The sequence below is a fragment of the Podarcis gaigeae genome (assembly GCF_964106915.1).
Source record: "Podarcis gaigeae genome assembly, chromosome: 4".
NCBI classification, from domain to species: Eukaryota; Metazoa; Chordata; class Lepidosauria; order Squamata; family Lacertidae; genus Podarcis; species Podarcis gaigeae.
In genome coordinates this window covers 6,504,179-6,523,997 of record NC_139677.1, presented here as the reverse complement: position 1 = coordinate 6,523,997, position 19,819 = coordinate 6,504,179, and the positions used below count along the sequence as shown (strand labels likewise).

General features: G+C 42.1%; 2 protein-coding genes across 9 annotated transcripts in view; both read left to right on the top strand.

The window, feature by feature from the left end:
• Positions 1 to 19,819, top strand: part of LOC310842696 (uncharacterized protein) — a 1,538,459-nt gene that overhangs the window by 519,069 nt on the left and 999,571 nt on the right. The window lies entirely within an intron of this gene.
• The window catches only part of PCDH9 (protocadherin 9), a 754,509-nt gene that overhangs the window by 347,991 nt on the left and 386,699 nt on the right, over positions 1 to 19,819 (top strand). For 4 of the 8 annotated variants that reach the window (XM_083737781.1, XM_083737778.1, XM_083737777.1 and 1 more), the window contains exon 3: positions 9,326 to 9,391. The exons of the other annotated variants lie outside the window; for them this stretch is intronic. In XM_083737781.1, the coding sequence (XP_083593907.1) occupies positions 9,326 to 9,391 (66 nt within the window). The remainder of the gene's footprint in view (positions 1 to 9,325; positions 9,392 to 19,819) is intronic. 8 annotated transcript variants of the gene reach the window in all.

The window sequence follows — 19,819 nt, the reverse complement described above, 5'->3', positions numbered from 1 at the left end:
AACCACGACAGGAATCAGCCAGGACGGCAGGTAGTTGGCCTCCTTTCTTTAAGGAGCTTGTCCACATCTTCAGGAGGCGTCAGTCAGTAACTCTGGGTGAGTGTTATAGTAATGACTTCTAAATTTGCATCCACACTCCCCCCCTTTTTTTTTGGTAATACTTATTCAGATCTGTGTCCCTTGACCTCTTATTTGGCAAGGCATTCCCATGCCATTTAAGGGGCCACCTGAGACCAGCCCCCAGCCCAGAGGAGCTGTGTGGCTTTCGTCTCAAGTGAGGGGAAGAAGACTGTGCAGTGTTGACCTCTGCACAAAGCTTAGGTCTAAATAAATATTGCCTCAAGTAAGTAGTTTGGCCCCTGCCAGTTCACTAGAGCCATACCCTTTATTCGCCAGACATTAAGCCTCCAGGTTTCAGGTGAAGCTACTGATCTCTGGGGTGCTACAGTGGGGCAGCCCTGACACAGCTGTGGGAAGCGGACTCCATTCCTTCTAAAGGAAGCAGCTCTACACAGGCCTGGGGGAAAGCCTGCCAAAGCATCTTCATGAAATGTTTTCACAGACATGGTTTCAAGAGGCAAATGCTTCAACATGGCTTCTTGCTGCCAACAACAAAGTGCCCTTCCAATGTTACCATCGGCAGCCAGGATTCCTTTCTCAGCCACTCGGGTAACGTCAGAATATTTAGGCCGTCTTGGAGGAGCCCTCGGCAGGCAATGCTACTATGCTGGCGTTCTCCGAAGAGGCAAAATGCTTGTGGAGTAGCATAGGGCATGTCATTTTAGGGGCTGAAACATAATTCTTGCATTTTTTTTCTGTGGGATGGGGTCTTGAAAATATATCTTTGGGTGTGAGGAATTCAAACCTGCTATTTTTTGCGATTGGGCAACATTGAGCTTGGGAAGTCTACGTTTGATGAAGAAGCACAAACTTTTAAAATTTTACCTTCTGAAAATGTCAGGTAATGCTAAATAAATAATAACATATAACATAATTGCAAGTACTTGACAGTCATTTTTAATTATTTCTGTGTAATTTAACACACATCTTATTTAACAAGTAAGACTAAATTATATTAATTTAACCAAAATATATTTTGAATTCCCAAGTTGTACCTTTTAGTACCCCTCATTTTTCAACACACCTTAATGGTAGAGATCCACATTGTAGACTTCTCCCTCTTGACCTAGATCTTCCATTGTTACCATAGTGATACAGGAAGTTAACTGGGATCAGGTAAGATTAGTTTTCAAATGCAGCTATACCTGATGTTACTTCATACTGTCACTGTGGTGCTATTCCAAGTCTCATCATGATATCTATGCCCTGATACAGCAAAAAGAGCTTTCATGCAGTTTTCTTGGTTCCATTATGTGAAAGGCTATTCGTATCCTTCCTTCCTTCCACATAGCTTATGCATGAAATGGGGAGCAGGACCACACTTGTCAGTCCTAATGCTTTGTACCCAATCCTTGATGTCTGTGGGTTCTCTGCACTATGTGAAAAGGGGAGTGTATGTGCCTATGACTGTTGCACGTGCAGACTCTCCACACAACTGGGAATCTTGTGTGACCTATTGCATAGAGACCCTGCACATGCACAGCTGTATGTGTATAGACATCCTTTTCCTGCAACCTACCAAATGCACAGGTGTTGGGAAGGAGGTTGGCAGACATGATCCATTTCTACTTTCACACTATGCTGTACTAAAAGGGGATGGGGATGTATGAATAACTGCTGAAGGTGGATGCAAACAATGACAGCCCAAGACATGGTAAGAATGAGGGTGTGCATTTTCATCTGTATTGCAACCACTGCATTGGGTAACATGCCACAAGATTATGTCTCTATCAGCACACTGGTCTTTGTGAGCATAGACTGGAGTACTATTAAGTGTCACTGCTGCTGTTCTTGGGAATAAGACCACCGCAGGCTGCATCTTACCATGTGTGTCCAGTGTTTCCCAACCTTGTGCCTCCAGATGTTTTTGGCCTACAACTCCCATCATCCCTGACCACTGGTCTTGCTAGCTAGGGATGATGGGAGTTGTAGGCCAAAAACATCTGGAGGCACAAGGTTGGGAAACACTGGTCTAGGATATAAATGGGGAGTCTTTTTCTAGAGCCTTAACCAGCACTTTTATTTTGGGTCTCTTTGGTAAAACTCATGTGGGTGCCAGCACAAAATGTCTGCCATGGGCAGCAAATAAAGAGGTGGCAGTACTCTGTATCAGTGAGTACTGTAAGTTAAACAACTCTGTCCTTAACTGAGCCTCAGCTGAAGGATTGCTGTTTTCTCACTTGGAATCCTATGCTTGGACATTACTTCTATAGAGAACCTCTTGCCAAGGTTACTTGTTTTCACTATGAATATATTCAGGTGAAACAATACATTTAAATCAGTGGTTTAATTTTGTACTTATTTCAATTGACTGCAAGATTATGTTTCCGTGACAGGATTGGCAGAGGCTGCTGGCAGTCCCAATAACAGACCAATGCCTGCGATGCACTGGGTCTCTGCACTGAAAAGCATGTGCAAACTTAGGCTGCTTTGGCAAATAAGGATAACAGATAGGAATGCTTGAGAAATTCGATCTTTGTGCACCCCTGGACGTCTTTCAGACTGTGGCACTGTAAATGTGGATTGAGTTGTGAATTAAGCATGTAGTAAAGCAATTCCCTGATGACTTCATCTTCTGTGGAGCGCCTTAATGAATTCTATCACCAGCATGCCAGTTGGATTGTATTAATTGGCTCTCACTAGCTTCCTGCCACATTTGAGGCAATGGTAGAGTTGAGTCTCTCGCAGTGCAATCCTATACACATCAGCTTAGAAGTAAGGTCCATTGCACTCAATGGGACTTACATTTGCTTTGGTTTCTTGGTGGTCCAGTATGATGGAGGTGGGGTTTGGCGGGAGCAGGGAGGGACTATTGTTCTCCTGGTTATGTGAAATATGGCACAGCCAGATCTGGTATTGCAGCTTGCAGCAGAGCAAGAGGAACAGTTGGCAAATGAAATATTAATTTAAAATGTTTATTTTTGTTCCTGTCATAAACGTAGGTTGGCATTGGTGTACCTACCAGATGCTTCCTTTAACAAATAATCAGCATATTATTTGCCATGTTGGACCTTACTAAGAACAAAAGAATAGAGCTGTGATACAATAAAACGAAGATTAAATTGGCAAAAATGTAAACAGTACCTAACAAAATATATGTGTAAACAATGTGTTATTTTTGAATTCTTAGAAACACCCAGAAATAAAACATTGCAGCAAAACAAACTGAAAACCAAGCAGCTGAACACAGCAAGGTGCCAAATCTCCATTTTCCACTTTAATGTGTGGTACCTGTGACTAGCAGGTCAGGCTACCAAGCGCTTTAAGTAGGGGTTTGAAGATACTGAAGAGCAATGCAAGAGGAAAAGGAAAGCAGAGAGAGAGAGAGAGAGAGAGAGAGAAGAAAGAAATGTGGATTTCGTATAAACTGCTAGGACCCTAGGGTGAAGGGCAGGTAATACAGATCATGATCATAATCATAATCCCGCTATATATTTTCATTTTTCAACTGAAGGTGCCCAAAGTGATGGCTAAGGCTAGGTGCTCTGTGCAGAAGACTCCATCAAGATTTGGAGGCAGGGAGCAGGACCAGTGCGTACAATTCCGCTCTGCCCTTGATGTGCTGTAAGTTATTTAGTTGTGTGTGCAACATTCTTGTCAGGCAGAACACCAGCACAGATATAGAAAGCACACTTGGCAGCACACTTTCTGAAACCTGCCTGCAGGAGATGTGTTATCTCTATCTCCACACATTATATTTTAAGGTGTCCACTTCCCCCCCTTAATGCAATGTGTGAATCCGCCCAGTGGCTACCACATCCATACATGGTAAATGAATATTTAAAATGCTTCAGAGTGTGTGTTTGTGTGTAATCATTATGGTTCTCATTATTTTGCTAGTTTCTGGACTGCAGGAACAAGGTATTGCATGTTTGTTAAAGAATACGAATTAATTAAATGCACAGAAAATCTTTCCAATATATTGCACTAGTCAGCTGAAAAAGGAATAAAAGAAAACTCTCAAATAGTATGGGGGCTGCAGGTTGACCTTCCTTTTGCTTTTCTCCAGGAACCAGCAACACGGTAGACCATTTCCATTACTGTGTGTAGGTCGGTAGTTCAATCTGCTTTTATTTTATTGGGGAAGAGAGCAATCGTCTACATTCCCAGTTGTTATCTCTCTTGCTGCTGGATTGCAATATATCACCAAACCTGCTGATTTTATGTTGCTCTCTCTCCCTCCTTCCCTCTGCTTCCCTAGTGTTATTCTGTTGAGGAATTTCCACCTGTTTCTTGATGGAGAGCACTAGATGAAATGAATTGCCCAGCTCTGTTTCTGCAGAACCGTTTTGGTGGTGTCAGTGCATGAGACAGAAACACAAGCAGAGGTGGAGAGAAAGATTAGCAAACTGAACTCTAGTTTACAGGGAACCGACTTTACAGTATCTTAAATTATGTTGACTTTTAGACCCCTGCTGGGAAAGGAGCTGCAGATATTTGTCTCTTTCTTCAGTCACTAGTTTTGAGGCAGGCATGTGTGGGATGGCTACCATATCCCTTTCAGGATTTTACATTTATTTTAACCCAAGTGTCAACAGCAGCAATTCTTTTCTCTCGGAATTGCCACCAGATTTTGCTTAAAGGAAAACACTGAGATGAATTTGGAGTTTCTTTGGAAAAGCATTTGAAGAATTTTAAGTGGGTCTAAAAGAGTTGCAGTAGGACTAGCAACTTGTCTCACGAAGGATATTTTGCACACCTCTTTTCCCCAGCTTGCAACAGTTACAATAATCACTTCAGCCATTCAGGGCTTTGGGTATTTTTTGTCTGTTTCATTTCTCATCTGTCACAGAGGGATGAAGGAGAATAAAAATGAAAACACGCAAACCCCATGTGACGTTGATGGTTGGATAAAGAAACAGGGCAGTGAATGAATTTTCCCTACACAATTCAGACTGTTAGGAAGAATGCTAGTCTTTTTCATAACATGCTAATTTTGTATGAGTAAGGAGTATTTTGTGCAAGAGATGTTCAATCACTTGGTACAGCCTAGCTGTAGGTTTTTCTGCTCTTTGTTTTAAGTCTCAAGTATAATTAGTAGGGGACGCGAGTGGTGCTGTGTGTTAAAGCACAGAGCCTAGGACTTGCCGATCAGAAGGTTGGCGGTTTGAATCCCCACGACGGGGTGAGCTCCTGTTATTCGGTCCCTGTTCCTGCCCACCTAGCAGTTCAAAAGCACGTCAAAGTGCAAGTAGATAAATAGGTACCTTCCGGCGGGAAGGTAAACGGCGTTTCTGTGCGTTGCTCTGGTTCGCCAGAAGCGGCTTAGTCCTGCTGGCCACATGACCCGGAAGCTGTACGCCGGCTCCCTCGGCCAATAAAGTGAGATGAGTGCTGCAACCCCAGAGTCGGCCACGACTGGACCAAATGGTCAGGGGTCCCTTTACCTTTATATAATTAGTAGAGCAGAGCCTTTAGAAATACCACCAAGCAATCAGGTCCTAAAGAAAGTATAGCAAGTACACAGGGAAGACCTATATTTGTCTATCTTCCTAAATAATGGTGGATTCAACATGTATACTTGCCTTATGAAGAGTCTTTTTGGAATGCATGGTGCGCCCGGAAATGCATATAGATTCACCTCTGAAGCTTCTGATTCCACTAGCATGCTTAAAATGGTACATCATCAAGTAGCCGCTGTCATCAAGAGTGTTACCAGAAGTAAGAGCTTCATGCGTGAGGTAGATATAGAACACTACATGTGCCAAAACACACTGCATTTGATGAATCTGCTCTCTGAAGGGTGAGAAGGGGAGCCCTGATACAAATTGTGGTGTCGCAAGTTTTCTGTGACTCAAAATATGTAGGATTCCATCGATGTAAGTATGGTGATGAATTTTAGGGCCAATTTGTCCCATCTGTGGGATAGCACCTGAAAGTGTAGCACTTGGTTGCATGCACAATAACTCAACCTAACCTGCCCATAGGCAATTCCATGCCAAATTATTATTAAGAAAAAATAAATCCTGATTTGACTTGCAAGTTGCAGAGATGACGGTTTGGGGTAATCATTTTCATGTATATGTATTTCACAGACCATCAGCGGTGTGAAACCTGATTAAATCTCAATAGTCTTAGCTTTTGTAAAAGAAGTCCAGAATGATGTTGGCCCTGCACACTGAGAACAAGGGCTGTTTCACACAAAGCCCTGGCATGTAGATGCAGGGCATTCAGGGGCCAAGCCTAAAGCCAGTATCTCCTCTCTGCATCATGCGTAGAACTTTCAACAAAACTGGGTGATTAGAGCACAGAAATGGGACTTACACTGTCTCCTCCAATTGCTACTAGCTAATATTTACATTTCTGTTCCATCCTTTATCAATCCCAATGGGGAGTTACAGAAAGCAAAAAAAAAAAAAAAAAAAACCTACATGAAAGTGGTAAAACCATGCAGCAATTTAAGGTACAATACTACAGTAAGCACAGCAGATTTACACTAACCGGTTTGCAATTCAACTGAAGAGAAAGCCTGGCTGGATAGATATGTAATTGGCACTGTAAGATGTGCAATGATGATGCCAATCATACCCCAGGAAGGTGGAATTCTGCAACTTGAACGCTCTATCCTCATTCATAGCATAATGAACACCAGTTGGAGGGACCATGAGAATGGCCTCTCTTGCAAATTTTAATGCACACCAAGCAATCTACACTGAATAATCAATTATGGTGACAAAGCCACCTCCAGGGCGAGTGCAAGTGGGAGCGGGCCAAGCCCAGAGCCCACCCCATGTCTAGCAGTACTGCTATGCTTCCTTTTCACAGAGCACCCACCTAGGTCAGCAGCAGCCCAAGAGAACTCTTGATATGCAGGCCCTACTGCTTTTTCAACTAATGGGGTTTGTTTGTAGGCTACCAATGTCTATGAGCTAGCACTGCACAGTGGGGAGGGCACACAAGTTCAAGGATCACTCCTGCATGCCAGTGTAAAATTTCTGTCCTTGGGCTGTAAGCTAAGCCAAGCAAGTATTTGTTATTGGGTTAACTTTCTGCTGAGAAAAACGGCAAAGCAAAGAACAAACAAAAACCAGGTACCTGTGTTTTAGCGAGTAAGATTCAACCACAGAGGAATTATCTGAATCTTCAGTTGTGCATCTTCCTCATTATATATGGGTAACAGTAACTGGGATGGGTGGTGTCCTCTCTCCCTTAGCTTCGACATCAATGCTGCAAGATTTGTTGGGTGCATATAAAAATATCCTTAAGATACAGGTAGGGTGGTCTTAATACGTCTGTGAATCAGCTTACTGCATTCTTTTCTTTTTGTGTGGCGTTGCATTTGCTAATACCCTTGGAGGTTTGATTCAAAAGTAAGGAAGAATCAAAAATCAGGTTTCTGTTGTTTTGAGGTGTGCTTCTCTTTGAAATAAGGTATCGGCTGGCAAACAAAGGAATTCTTCCAAGTCAATTGGAAGCTTCTGACTTGATATCAGAGGAGAATGTTTGCAGTGAATATAAATAGTAAGAAGCTCCTTTCAAGACCAATCCTTAGGTAAAAAGAACTGTGATGTAACTCTGTAAGCATACAGGATGTGTATAAGATATCAGAAGCTTCTGATGGGAGAACTGTGGAACAGACATGTGTTTTTCCATAGGGGTTGACATCATAGTTTGATGTAAACATTTTTGATGTTTCCACCTTTGCTCACCAAATCATGATAAAAGAGGGGGCAAATAATTCTGAGCAGAATGCTAATTTCGTCTCACTAGGCAAAAGTATCCCACACAGATTTTGCTTCTTTATTAGTATTGCCAACTTTTGTGTTGGGGGGGGGGATCCTGACCCTTTAAAACCTGTCATAATTGGGAACAGGATGCAATCTGGCAAGAAAGTGAAGTAGCTGAGTGGGATGGGGTTAAATATTCTGACAGAGCTTGGCAGATCATGAATGGAACCTGGGGAAAGCTGGCGTTTACTGGCATTTCAGACCTCCAGATTTGTTTCTTCATACAATATACTTGTGCTGATCAAACCATTTAAATACAGACTGACTGGGAGCTCAGTTACTTGATATCAACCAATGAAAGTCACTTGAAATGTGCTATACAAAATTTAGCAGGCCCGGCTAGAAGCCTTTCTTCCTCATGTGCTTTTTGCAGGATCTTTTTATATTCATTAAAAAAAGGTATCCATACAAATATTGTGCTTTATTGCTTGCACAGATCCAGTTTGTATGTTAGGTTTCATTCCATGTGGCTGTTGCCAATATAAGAATGCATGAATGAGAAAGTCACTTGGAAGAGGCCAATCATATGTTATGACCCCATGCCGGTACTACTGATGAGGATCTTGACTGATGGACAGGAGATGCTAGGCTGTGAGTTTACCTTGTGATTCAGCCCTGTCCTATGATCTCTTCACTACATTACTAGAGCAACAAGGGATACAACCACAGGGAAGCAGCATCTGCTATGGCAACCTTTTGGTTCCCTTGTTTTTTAATGCAACTCCCATCATCCCTGGCTGAGTTGGCTGAGGAGTTGTGGTCCAGCAACATACGGGGACCCAAGGCTGAAGAACAGCTAATGTGCTATGGTCAGCTAATGTCTGATATGGGTTTTATCTCACGTGCTACAAAAAAAAAAGTATTCAAAGAAATCCATACTTTGATTTGTTCCTCATTAGATTGTCCCCTCAAACATGAATGAAATTAGGACTAAAGCAAGTTAAGCACTTCAGGTGGTTTATGTGGAGTCTTCATTGGCCTGATTCATGTATTGCTTATGTCTCTTCTGTCTACCGCATATTCCCACAGCACATTGCACAAGGGATTTGAGTGTACAGCAGTAGCTTAGTTTGTGTGATTCTTCTTTAAGGCAAAAAGGGGGCAAGACAAGATAATGTAAAACAGGCCATCATGTATAGGCACTGACTGCTTTTTGGTGCAACTGTGTGCGTCACAATAATGGGTGGGGTTGGAATGTTTTCAGGCTTTTTCAATGGTGTTTCAAATGTATGTGATTCCACTTAAATACACAGTGCCTTGGAATGTAAATTGGGAGTTCTCTGTATTGCAAAAGAGGTCTTGTGGAGGGGGAGGGACACACAGCCTCTTATAAATCACATGAAGGGACTCAGAAGCCCAGTAACAGCATGTGAGTTGATCTTTAATTTGGGCTGTGCCAGAGACTGTGAGGGCGGGGGTTATCTTAAGGTGCAGTAAAAGTGACAAATCTTTTTATTCAACTATTACTTGCTTTTTAGGCACTGAATTTTGGAGATATGCCGAAGTACTTGTGGGAGATTTGGGTACCTGACAAACCATGGGTGGTAAGATATCAGAACTGTTCAACAACAGCAAAAGAACCACTTTGTTTGTTTTCTTCAAAATCAAGTATTGTGGGTCCAGCTTCCCATTGAAACCAGTGCTCAGGCTCCCTTAGGGAGCTCCATTCACCAACATGTTTCACCAACATAGTATATTGGAAGGGGGCATAAAGGGATCGTTATAGGGCCTAGTATAAGAGGAACTATATATACTATATAGGTAAAGGTAAAGGTACCCCTGCCCGTACGGGCCAGTCTTGACAGACTCTGGGGTTGTGCGCCAATCTCACTTAAGAGGCCAGGGGCCAGCGCTGTCCGGAGACACTTCCGGGTCACGTGGCCAGCGTGACAAAGCTGCATCTGGCGAGCCAGAGCTGCACATGGAAACGCCGTTTACCTTCCCGCTGGTAAGCGGTCCCTATTTATCTACTTGCACCCGGAGGTGCTTTCGAACTGCTAGGTTGGCAGGCGCTGGGACCGAGCAGCGGGAGCGCACCCCGCCGCAGGGATTCGAACCGCCGACCTTTCGTTCGGCAAGTCCTAGGCGCTGAGGCTTTAACCCACAGCGCCACCTGCGTCCCATTATATTATATACTATATACCACTGTGCTAAGTCCTTGTTTTCAGTAGGACCCCGGGGTAGGGCCAGGTCATGGTCCCTGAGGTCAGTAGTTTTAGCTGGAAACTAGAGAGGAGTAAAGCACCAAACAGAACGTGGTACTTCTTTGGTGTCTAGATTTACATGGAAGACAAGGCCTAACCAATCTATAGGCTTCATAGTGTCCAATTCTGGACACAGTCCTTGGTAACTCACTAGGCTGGGCCACAGCCTCAGAACCTGAACTTTCTGGTTCAATTTGAGGAATCCCTACCACTCTCATGGAGTGAAATGTTTTGAAATTTGTAAACAATAATTTGTTTCAATGGAATGAGGGTGCTCTATAATTCCAAGAGATTTGGAGAGAAAATAAAAGTTTCCTTATAACTGTCTTGGAGTTGACCATATGCATTGCCAAAAATATGAAAAATAAATAAATGAGATGTATCACAAAAAGGGACATAAGACGACACAAGTTTGCACAGAAATAGCATTTTCTAATTTCTATGTATGGATACAATTTTAGAAATAATTACAAAAAATTAAGTAGAAGCACAGTTCACCTTACCATAGTATGGAAAAATGCTCTACTACATGCAGACACACACACACACACACACACACACACACACACACTGCTCTCTTGTTTTAAGGTTCTCTATCTTTAGAGAACCTTGAACCAGGTAGCATTTCAAAAAAGGAATCCCTCAAATAGAGTCTTCTATGAAGTAGGAAACACAGACCCTGTAACTGACATGGCAAATATATTTTTTTCCACTGTAAAATATTTGCATTAAAGACAAATTCACACAAAATACGCATTTAACATTTGTTGCTTAACAAAAAATAAATTTGAAAAATGACTTGTAGGTGCAGGCAAGGGAAGCAGTTTTAAGTCCCATTGATTTTGATGGGAGAGATTTAAGCAGATGCTTCAGTCTTCCACTGAAACCAATGGGACTTAAACTACTCAGCTTTGGTTGAATAGTGTCATTCCTTTTTTCATATTATCACTCAATAGGGGGAAAAAATTGCTCTGATTTTGTTACTAGGAAAATAAGCATGCAAAAGCAGCTTCCAATTATATCTCATTGGAAGCTTGTATTTCATGCAAGTCTTTTACAATTCTGTCATTATACTTTATTGCTTACATTTGAAATCATAATGTTTTATTGCAGAGCTTTGTAGATTACACTTTTCAATTCAGACTATTTCTTTCGGGAGTTTTGTTGGCTACTAATAAATATCTTAAGCTTTTGATAATTTGCTTATCGATGTTTATGCAATGCACTTTAATGGGGCACTTAAGCACAGTGAAATGTGTGTTGTCCACCTGACTGTGTTTGGGATCATGGTCTTCGTGTGTATTCTTGTTATTTATCATGTATGGGACACTAAGGGCTTGATCCAGAACAGGACATCTCTACATGCAAAAGTGCATCCACAGCTAATGTGGATGCCGATGACATTTTGATGAGCATGTTCAACTCCATCACAGTATTCATTGTGCAGGGCCTATTGAACTGGCTCGGTATTGTTTTTGTGTGTGTTTTGGGGGCTGGTTTTTACCCATGATAATGTTTGAGAATGTAAAGCTGGATATGTATGTAGACCTTGGTATTTTTTAAGTGTGGTTTTTGCTTATAAATGTCACTAGAAAGTAGTAACTCTTTCAAACAGCTCAACAGAACTAGTCTGGAAGTTTCTCCCATTTAGCCAAGCTACATCATTAGCTATAAAGTATTTTTCCCCAGCTTCTGTTTCGTTTTGACTCACGCTTGCCCTCAAAGCAGCTGTTTAATTTGAATGTAATTTAGGCAACTAGAAAGGCACTAATTTCCTTTTTTGTTACTTTTTAAAAGTTAGGCCAGTTGTTAAAGCTACAAATGAGGTAGCAATTATAGGGAGATTCAAATAGATTCAGTCCAACTAGGTGCTATTCTGTTTCGTCCTGACACCGTCTCAGTAAAGGAAAGCAGAGCAACAAGATGTGTTTTATATCTTGAGTTCATCTCTCCCTAATTAGTACTGTTTAATGAACCATTCACCCCCTTGGTTCTCGTGCCTCCCCTTGGGGATTTCCCAGCTGTTTTGCTCTCCTGTTGTAATTGAAATCCAACTTGTTCCAACCTGTAATTGATAGTGAATTCAACCATTTTATGTTTGCCATGAGACAGACGTATGGCGTATGCATGCAAAGCAGCATATGGACAAAAGAATGGCCTACCACCATGAAAGGAAATTTGATTTTGCATCACCATTGTTTATACAAGGAGGTGATAATACACAGATAAGATGAGAGTATATGCAGCTGTGCATATCTACACAGTCATCCTGCAGCCTCCTCGTCTTGCTTGCCTACTTCAGTAGCTGAAGCCCCTAGATACCTGCCTCCTACAGCAAGTCCAGGGCTCCCAGTATCCACCATGTCAGGACCGCGCACATCCCAGTGGGAGCCTGTTCTGAATGCCAGAATGTCTGCATTCAGGGGTTGCCTTTTATTATTTGCTGATTGTATACCCTGCCTGTCGGATACCCCAGTGGATACTCAAAGTCACCCTAAAGTTCCCATTAGCCACCCTGGTTCAGCCTGTGCAGCACCGCTGCATCGCTTCCTCTTCATGACAGACTGATGCAGCCTCCATTGTCCTTGAAACATTCAGAAGGTATATACAGAATGAGGAAATGTACATGTGTGACAGAGCGGTGGGAGGTTGGATGGTGGCAGCAGGCCCCACCCAAAGGCTGCATGTGTATTTTCAGCTGCATGTGTGAAGTAGCCCTTGCCTGAATAACACGTGTGAAGTAGCCAGTTACCCTGAATAACACTTCTATATATGTTTTATCCATGGCCCCTGTTTTCCTTAGCCTCCACTGCTCTCAAGTCCTTGTAATCTCTCCTGTTTATCCTCCGGGCTCTGTCTCCTCTTACCTGCCTTTTCCTCAGGTTCTTTCATCCCATCCCATTACTTACCCTGCCCTCTGCCTGTAGCCATAAAGCCTTTCAGAAGCTTTAATCCCAGCTGAATTGAAAGTTTTCACTTCTTTCACAAGACAGGCTTTGAATATTGTGTTGGGCCACTTGCTTCATGAGAAGCTGGAATACTTATAGACGTCCCCTTCCCTTTCAGCAGTGCAACCAATCACTGCCAGAAGTCTCAGAGAAGGCAGTTTAGGAGAGAAAGCATAGCTCAGTGGCAGAGGATGTGCTTTGCATGCAGAAAGTCCCAGGTTCCATTCCTGACAGCTCCAGTTAAACAGATCAGGTAGTGGGTGATGTGAAAGATCTGTGCCTGAGCCCCACAAGAAGGGCTGGCAGTACTAGATGGGGGAGATGATTGGATATGGTATGAGGCACTTTCCTATGCAGTGCACATCACATAACAGCACAGACTAGCTGAACACCATGCGAAAGTGCTGCAAGATCTGTCTGTTGTTTCATAGAATAGAATCATAGAGTTGGAAGAGACCACAAGGGCCATCGAGTCCAACCCCCTGCCAAGCAGGAAACACCATATAAAATCATAGAATCATAGAGTTGGAAGGTTGGCCACCGGGGTCAAACTGGCAAAGGGTGAGAGCCCTTCAGTGACGACTACAACAAAACAAAACTTTTAAGATGCTTTACTGTGGTGGAGGATTGTTGGTTTTTACTGCCTACTTAAAGTGTTCAGGATGGGGCAGGATATAACTCTAAATTATGCCTGCTGCAGAATTTGTGAGTCACAAAGCCATAACACAGCCTTCTGGTGCTCAAGAGTCGCTCCTGTTTTGCTTCCTGCCTGGATAGCAGAAACGGGCTGGGAGGTTTGATCTTGAAGTAAACTAAACATAACAAAAAATATAAGGTAGCAGTATATTTATGCATACAGAAATCATGTATTAATTGACCACAAAAATGACCAAGCTTATACTTAGTAACGTTGTGGTTGTATTCTGCTTCTGCCATCCTTTCCTTCAGGCAAATATTTATTCTTAACAAAATATGCTGCCTTAGAGACTATTATTTTGTTTTGGGTCATATTTCCCATGTCATTCAAGCCAACATCAATGGATTGATGTGCTGGGGGGAACATTTAGGTAATTGAAGCAGTTCCCCACCACTTTCATAATGCTTGGACATTCCATGCATTAGTCCACATTACTAGATTAATTTGGGATTTTGCCATTCACTGAATACATTCATAGTTTTAACTCAGTCAGTGAAGCTTCATAGACCTTTCTTGTATGCAGACAAGACGGATGCAAAACAATGTTATCTGTTTAAAAGGAAGAATCTGTTTAATTCTTATGAGTGGGTGAAATCCCCCACCCATTTAAAAATCATTTCTGTTACTTGGTATTTTGATTGGGATCAGTTTGACACCTGTCATCTCTAAAATAAGCCTCCACTGGCAAGGGAAAGAGTCAGTGTTCACACAGAACTTTTTCTATCTTCGACTTCTGTGATCGGCAATAATATATGTACATTTTTAATGCTATCTCATGTTATATGTTTAAAGGCCCAGATTATTTGTAGTCTTGATCCTTTTTTAAAAAAGAGCACATAAGACATAAATCAGAGATGTCAAAGAGAAGCTGTCAGCAGAGTATCACAGCAAAGGCTCTTGTGCACTCTTAAATTTCTGCTTGAAAGGAGCTCTGCACACTGTTCCCTTATGACTCAGCTTCGTCAGATACTGGCAACAACTCAGGGTGGTAAAATCAAGCTATTTGCCCCTTGGGCCCTGAGGTGTAATTCAGGACATTAACTATCATTCAAAGATATACGTGTTTTCCCTTTTCTTGTCTCCAGAGACAAGAGGACTGGGAGGCCACTTGAAAAACGTGTACAGGCAGAGCAACCCCAGCATCCAAATCTATCTATCTATCTATCTATCTATCTATCTATCTATCTATCTATCATCTATCTATCTAATCTATCTATCTATCTATTTTTACAATTACTATTAAATATATTGCATGCACAAGGAAAATGTACGTAGCGATTTCTATTATGATTCATCTTCTTGTGCTCCTGAAAATACAGAAAGAAACTAGCATAGATCAGGACTGACCTACCGAAAGTGTAAGAACAGGGACAGCCCAAGATAAGATTTATAGGTTACCAGATCTACATGGGTTGTTGAGTTCTGTGCCATGGATTCACTAAAAATTCTGTCCCAGTTTTGCTTATTTGTAAAATGGACAAATGACCCCCCCTCTAATGCCATCTCAGGCTGTACATCCTTAACAATATGTGTATGTGGGGTTTTTTTTTGGGGGGGGTATTATTGGGTTGTTCTTGTTTTTATTTTGATTATGTATTTTGTGTTTTTATATTGTGATTTTATCCTGTGAACCTCCCTGAGACCTGGAGGTATAGGGTGGCAAACAATTAATCATTAATTATTTAATTAATTTAATAATAATAATAATGATGATGATGATGCATGTGGGTGTTGCACACATGACTTGACCTTTAGTCTGTTAATGGGGTCGCTTGCTTTGAGTTATTTTCTCTGTGTTCATGTTTTGTGTTTGCCCAATTGCAGTCTGGATCTGTGTTGGCAAAGGGACTCGTAAGCGTAAGCGATAGATGTACACCTTTTGGAGGCAGTTGTAGCAGCTGCTTCCCCAGCAGGCAACCAGCAGGTGTAGCAGCACCAGGTTCTGCTTCTGCCACTCCTGGAGCCTGAGGCAATGGCCTGAGGGTGCATCGGAATAACTCCAGTCCTGGTTGCAAAGAAGTGGCTTTCCTACGCAGGAACAAAATCTGTGTAGGAAGTGTTTCCAGTGCAGGCATTCATTGTGTGAGAGGCAGTCCCCAGTGGAGTACAATTAATCCAATCTTGTAATTTCCCCCCATTAGTCATAAAATCAAAGGTATTTATTTTTTTGGCCTGGTATAAACATTAGGCTTGAGATGTAACCTCATATATTAAAATTAATGGTATTTTAATAATTCAAAGTAAATGAAATGCCATGAAGGAACCCTGATGCTGATGTATTGTAGGAACCGGGCTAGGCTCAGAAAATTGCAGTATTAGCCACTCAGTTTTAATGAAGTAGAACAAAAAAAGCAGTAAAATGTATTGAGTATATTAAAGCTAAGTAGCTCTAATAATTGCAAGGCGTGTTCCTTACAACCTATGAGCAGCAATGATGAACTGTGTCTTTGCATGTATGTAATTATGAATGATTCATATACATTGAATATTTGAGTATATATAATAAATTATCAGAGTGGGGGTATATGCATAGCCCCATGACTGTGTATACATAATATATTTTTCATATTTTTAATTTACATGTTTGTTTTTAATTCAAACAGCAAGTAAATGAATAAAAATGAACGGGCTCCCATTGGTTCCCAGTCCCAGTTCACAATGTTAGGCATGAACTTCCCTGGGAGTTACATTAATCTAAAATATCCTTGTACTGCCTCCCACCTCCAGGGGAAGCATGTTTAGCAAGAAAGTGGAATAGGACCTTTTAAGTTGTGGCACCCCAACTGTGGAATAATAATAATAATAATAATAATAATAATTTATTATTTATACCCCGCCCATCTGGCTGGGCCTCCCCAGCCACTCTGGGCGGCTTCCATAAAAACCAAAAATACAGTAAAATATCACACGTTAAAAACTTCCCTGAAGATGTCTTCTGAATGTCAGGTAGTTGTTTATTGCTTTGACATCTGCTGGAAGGGCGTTCCACAGGGTGGGCGCCACTACCGAGAAGGCCCTCTGCCTGGTTCCCTGTAACCTCACTTCTCGCAATGAGGGAACCGCCAGAAGGCCCTCGGCGCTGGACCTCAGTGTCCAGGCTGAACGATGGGGGTGGAGACGCTCCTTCAGGTATACAGGACCGAGGCCATTTAGGGCTTTAAAGGTCAGCACCAACACTTTGAATTGTGCTGGGAAACATACTGGAACTCTCCCAAGAGAGAGATCAGAGCAGAAAAACCTTCCTTAATGGGTCAAGGTGCACTAATTCTGCCAGGCCTCTGTTGTGTATCAGAGGGAACAAACCAACTTAGACCATGAGCTGCTTTAGTTCAGGGGTCAGCAAACTTTTTCAGCAGGGGCCCAGTGCACTGTCCCTCAGACCTTGTCGGGTGCCGGACTATATTTTGGTGAAAAAAATGAACGAATTCCTATGCCCCACAAATAACCCAGAGATGCATTTTAAAGAAAAACACACATTCTACTCATGTAAAAACACGCTGATTCCTGGACCGTCCATGGACTGGATTTAGAAGGCGATTGGGCCGGATCCGGCCCCCAGGCCTTAGTTTGCCTACCCATGCTTTAGTCCCTCTCCTGCACTCCAAATCAGTAATGGGGACATTCCCTAAGAAGGGTTCTACATGCAAGCAGCCTTGCTGGATGGTGATTAATTCATGCAAAAGGGTGGTGTAATCAGTAGAGGCGAAAATCCATATCCAGAATTCAGGACTAGTACACAGTAGGGTCATGAAACTGCTTACGCAACCTGCTAAATGTAGGTTGGCAGTAGCCTTTTACTCATGTGAAGATAGCCAGCACAGGGAGAGGAGTTGGGGATGGTGTCACATGTTTAGCCCTAACTGCAACATCTCACAGCTCCCCTCACCCCCAAAATCTCTGCCACTGTGTTACAGCGTAACTGCCACAGTGGGGTGCATTATCGGTTCCTGTGTCACTTAGAAATCTGGGCAGGACTGTAAATTGCAGAAATTTTGTCCCAGGATGCCAATGGCAAGAGGAGCCGATGAACTTTGTTGATGGGGCTAAATGAATGCAGCCCCACCCTTGCTTTCAGCCTTACCTTCCTTAGGCAAGTCATGTATGAAGAGGGCTGTTGTCGTATTGAAGACAGTTTGTGGCTTGTTTTCTGGTTGGGGTAGTGAGAAACTTACAGGAAGCCAAAGGAATGTCAAATTAGCACCACCATTTTGTGGAGTTGCAGAGGTTTGCTCTTACGTTGTTGTTAAATTTATATACAGCCCTATATCCACAGGTGTAAACACTGGAACTAATTTAAGTATAACTTTAAAATCTAGCTCAGAAGTGGCTAACTCACTTCTGTTGCTGAGTACTACTGATGGATTGTATTTTCCTGTGGCTTTAGGTATGGCATTTAAGACATTTAATTTTATGTTACTCATCCTGGAAACCTTTAGCTGAAGGACAGAAAATAAATAAATAAAACGAAATAACGTATTGTCCTCCAGATTGTGTTGGACTGCAACTCCCATCAATTCCACCCAGCATGACCAGTGTTCAGGACTGATAGAAGTTATAGTCCAGTAGCATTTGGAGGGTCACAGATTCACCAGCCCTGGTCTAGACAATCCTTCATTGTATGATTCATGTCATGTGTTGGCCACCTACTGAACATTATAGTAAAGCATTTTTGATGCATATTAATTTTTTCATTTCATTTTTTATCGTTTTTGCGGGGTTTGATAGTATTGGAAAGATGTTAAATATTTGTTTGCTTATCCTGTTAACAGATTTGCTTGTACCTTGGCCTTTTACTATGGCCCAAACCAGAGCTACAGCTATTACACACGAAAGCAAAAATGCTAAAACAAACAAAACCACTCAGAAACCAGTATCAGAATAAATAATGAAAAATACCCTACCCACTTTTTAAAATGAGTTTAATTTTCATCTGCCAAAAAGCTAGCTGTAAGAAAGCAGGAGGAGGCTCTTTGGGGAGAGAATTCAGGGTGGGGACCACTCCAGAAGAATAACCCCTTCTTTAGGACCTCTGGCTGAGCTTCTGGTGGCTGTTGCACTTGCAGAAGATGATCTGAACACACTGGGGATGTGCGTGCGTGTGAGCGAGGAGGGCATTAACAATTTCAGTTAAAGAGAGCTATAAAGCATAAAGAGGAAAGCAGAAATAGACTGTGTTTCCTTACCAACAGCAGATGCTAATGCCTCCAGTATTCTTGCTGCTCCATGACAATCCGTTTATGCGCTACTATCATTATAAAACAATCCCAAGCAAAGCATACACAGATGCTCAATTTCTTCGAGATTTGTCTTCCTCCATAAGCACCCAGCTTTCTCCTTGCCAAACATTTCAACCGCATATATGAATCAACGCCACCTCTCCCCACTCATTACTACAACAAATAATCAACACTTTTGCCTGTTATCTTTAACAAAACATTAATGTCAAGCAGCAGTCTAATTTCGGCCCCCCACCCTCCTGCCATTAAAATCACAAACATTCAAACTGTTTGAAACAATTAGGCTCAACAAACCACTACCCACTCCTCGCACTGCATTATCACAATGTCTCTGAGGGTTCTTAATCTAGAATTAAAATACAATTCCAAATGGATCACCATTTAATTAATAGCTATGTGCCCTGCTTTCGGGAGTAGGGTCCTCTGTTTGAAAGAGTCATCATCCAGTCCAGTCAGGTTTCAAGTTAATTAGTCATCTTTAGGGAAGGACTGCAGCTGCATGAGAGAGCTTCTGTGTTGTGAACAGAAGGTCCCAGATTCAACTCCTTGGAAGTGTACCCTGTTTGAAGCCCTGGAGAGCCACTACCAGTTGTTGTCAACAGCAGTGAGGGAGATAGACTCACTATAATGCAGTTTCCTATGTTCCTGCAGAGGAGAAGGGTGAGCAGGAGCTTTGACATTGCTCTCAGTGGCTAGCATCTAGAGACAGCAGACTGAGCAGGCACCTGCTCAAGCCTTCTGTGCAATGATGAAACGTATTGCACCCCTACTTGTTATAGTAATTTTTTCCAAATTTGCCTACATGAATACAAATCATCACATGCAAATTTTGTGCAAATCTGTGACTGCTTTTTGTTCTCTTTTTGATGAACATTTCCTCTCTTGG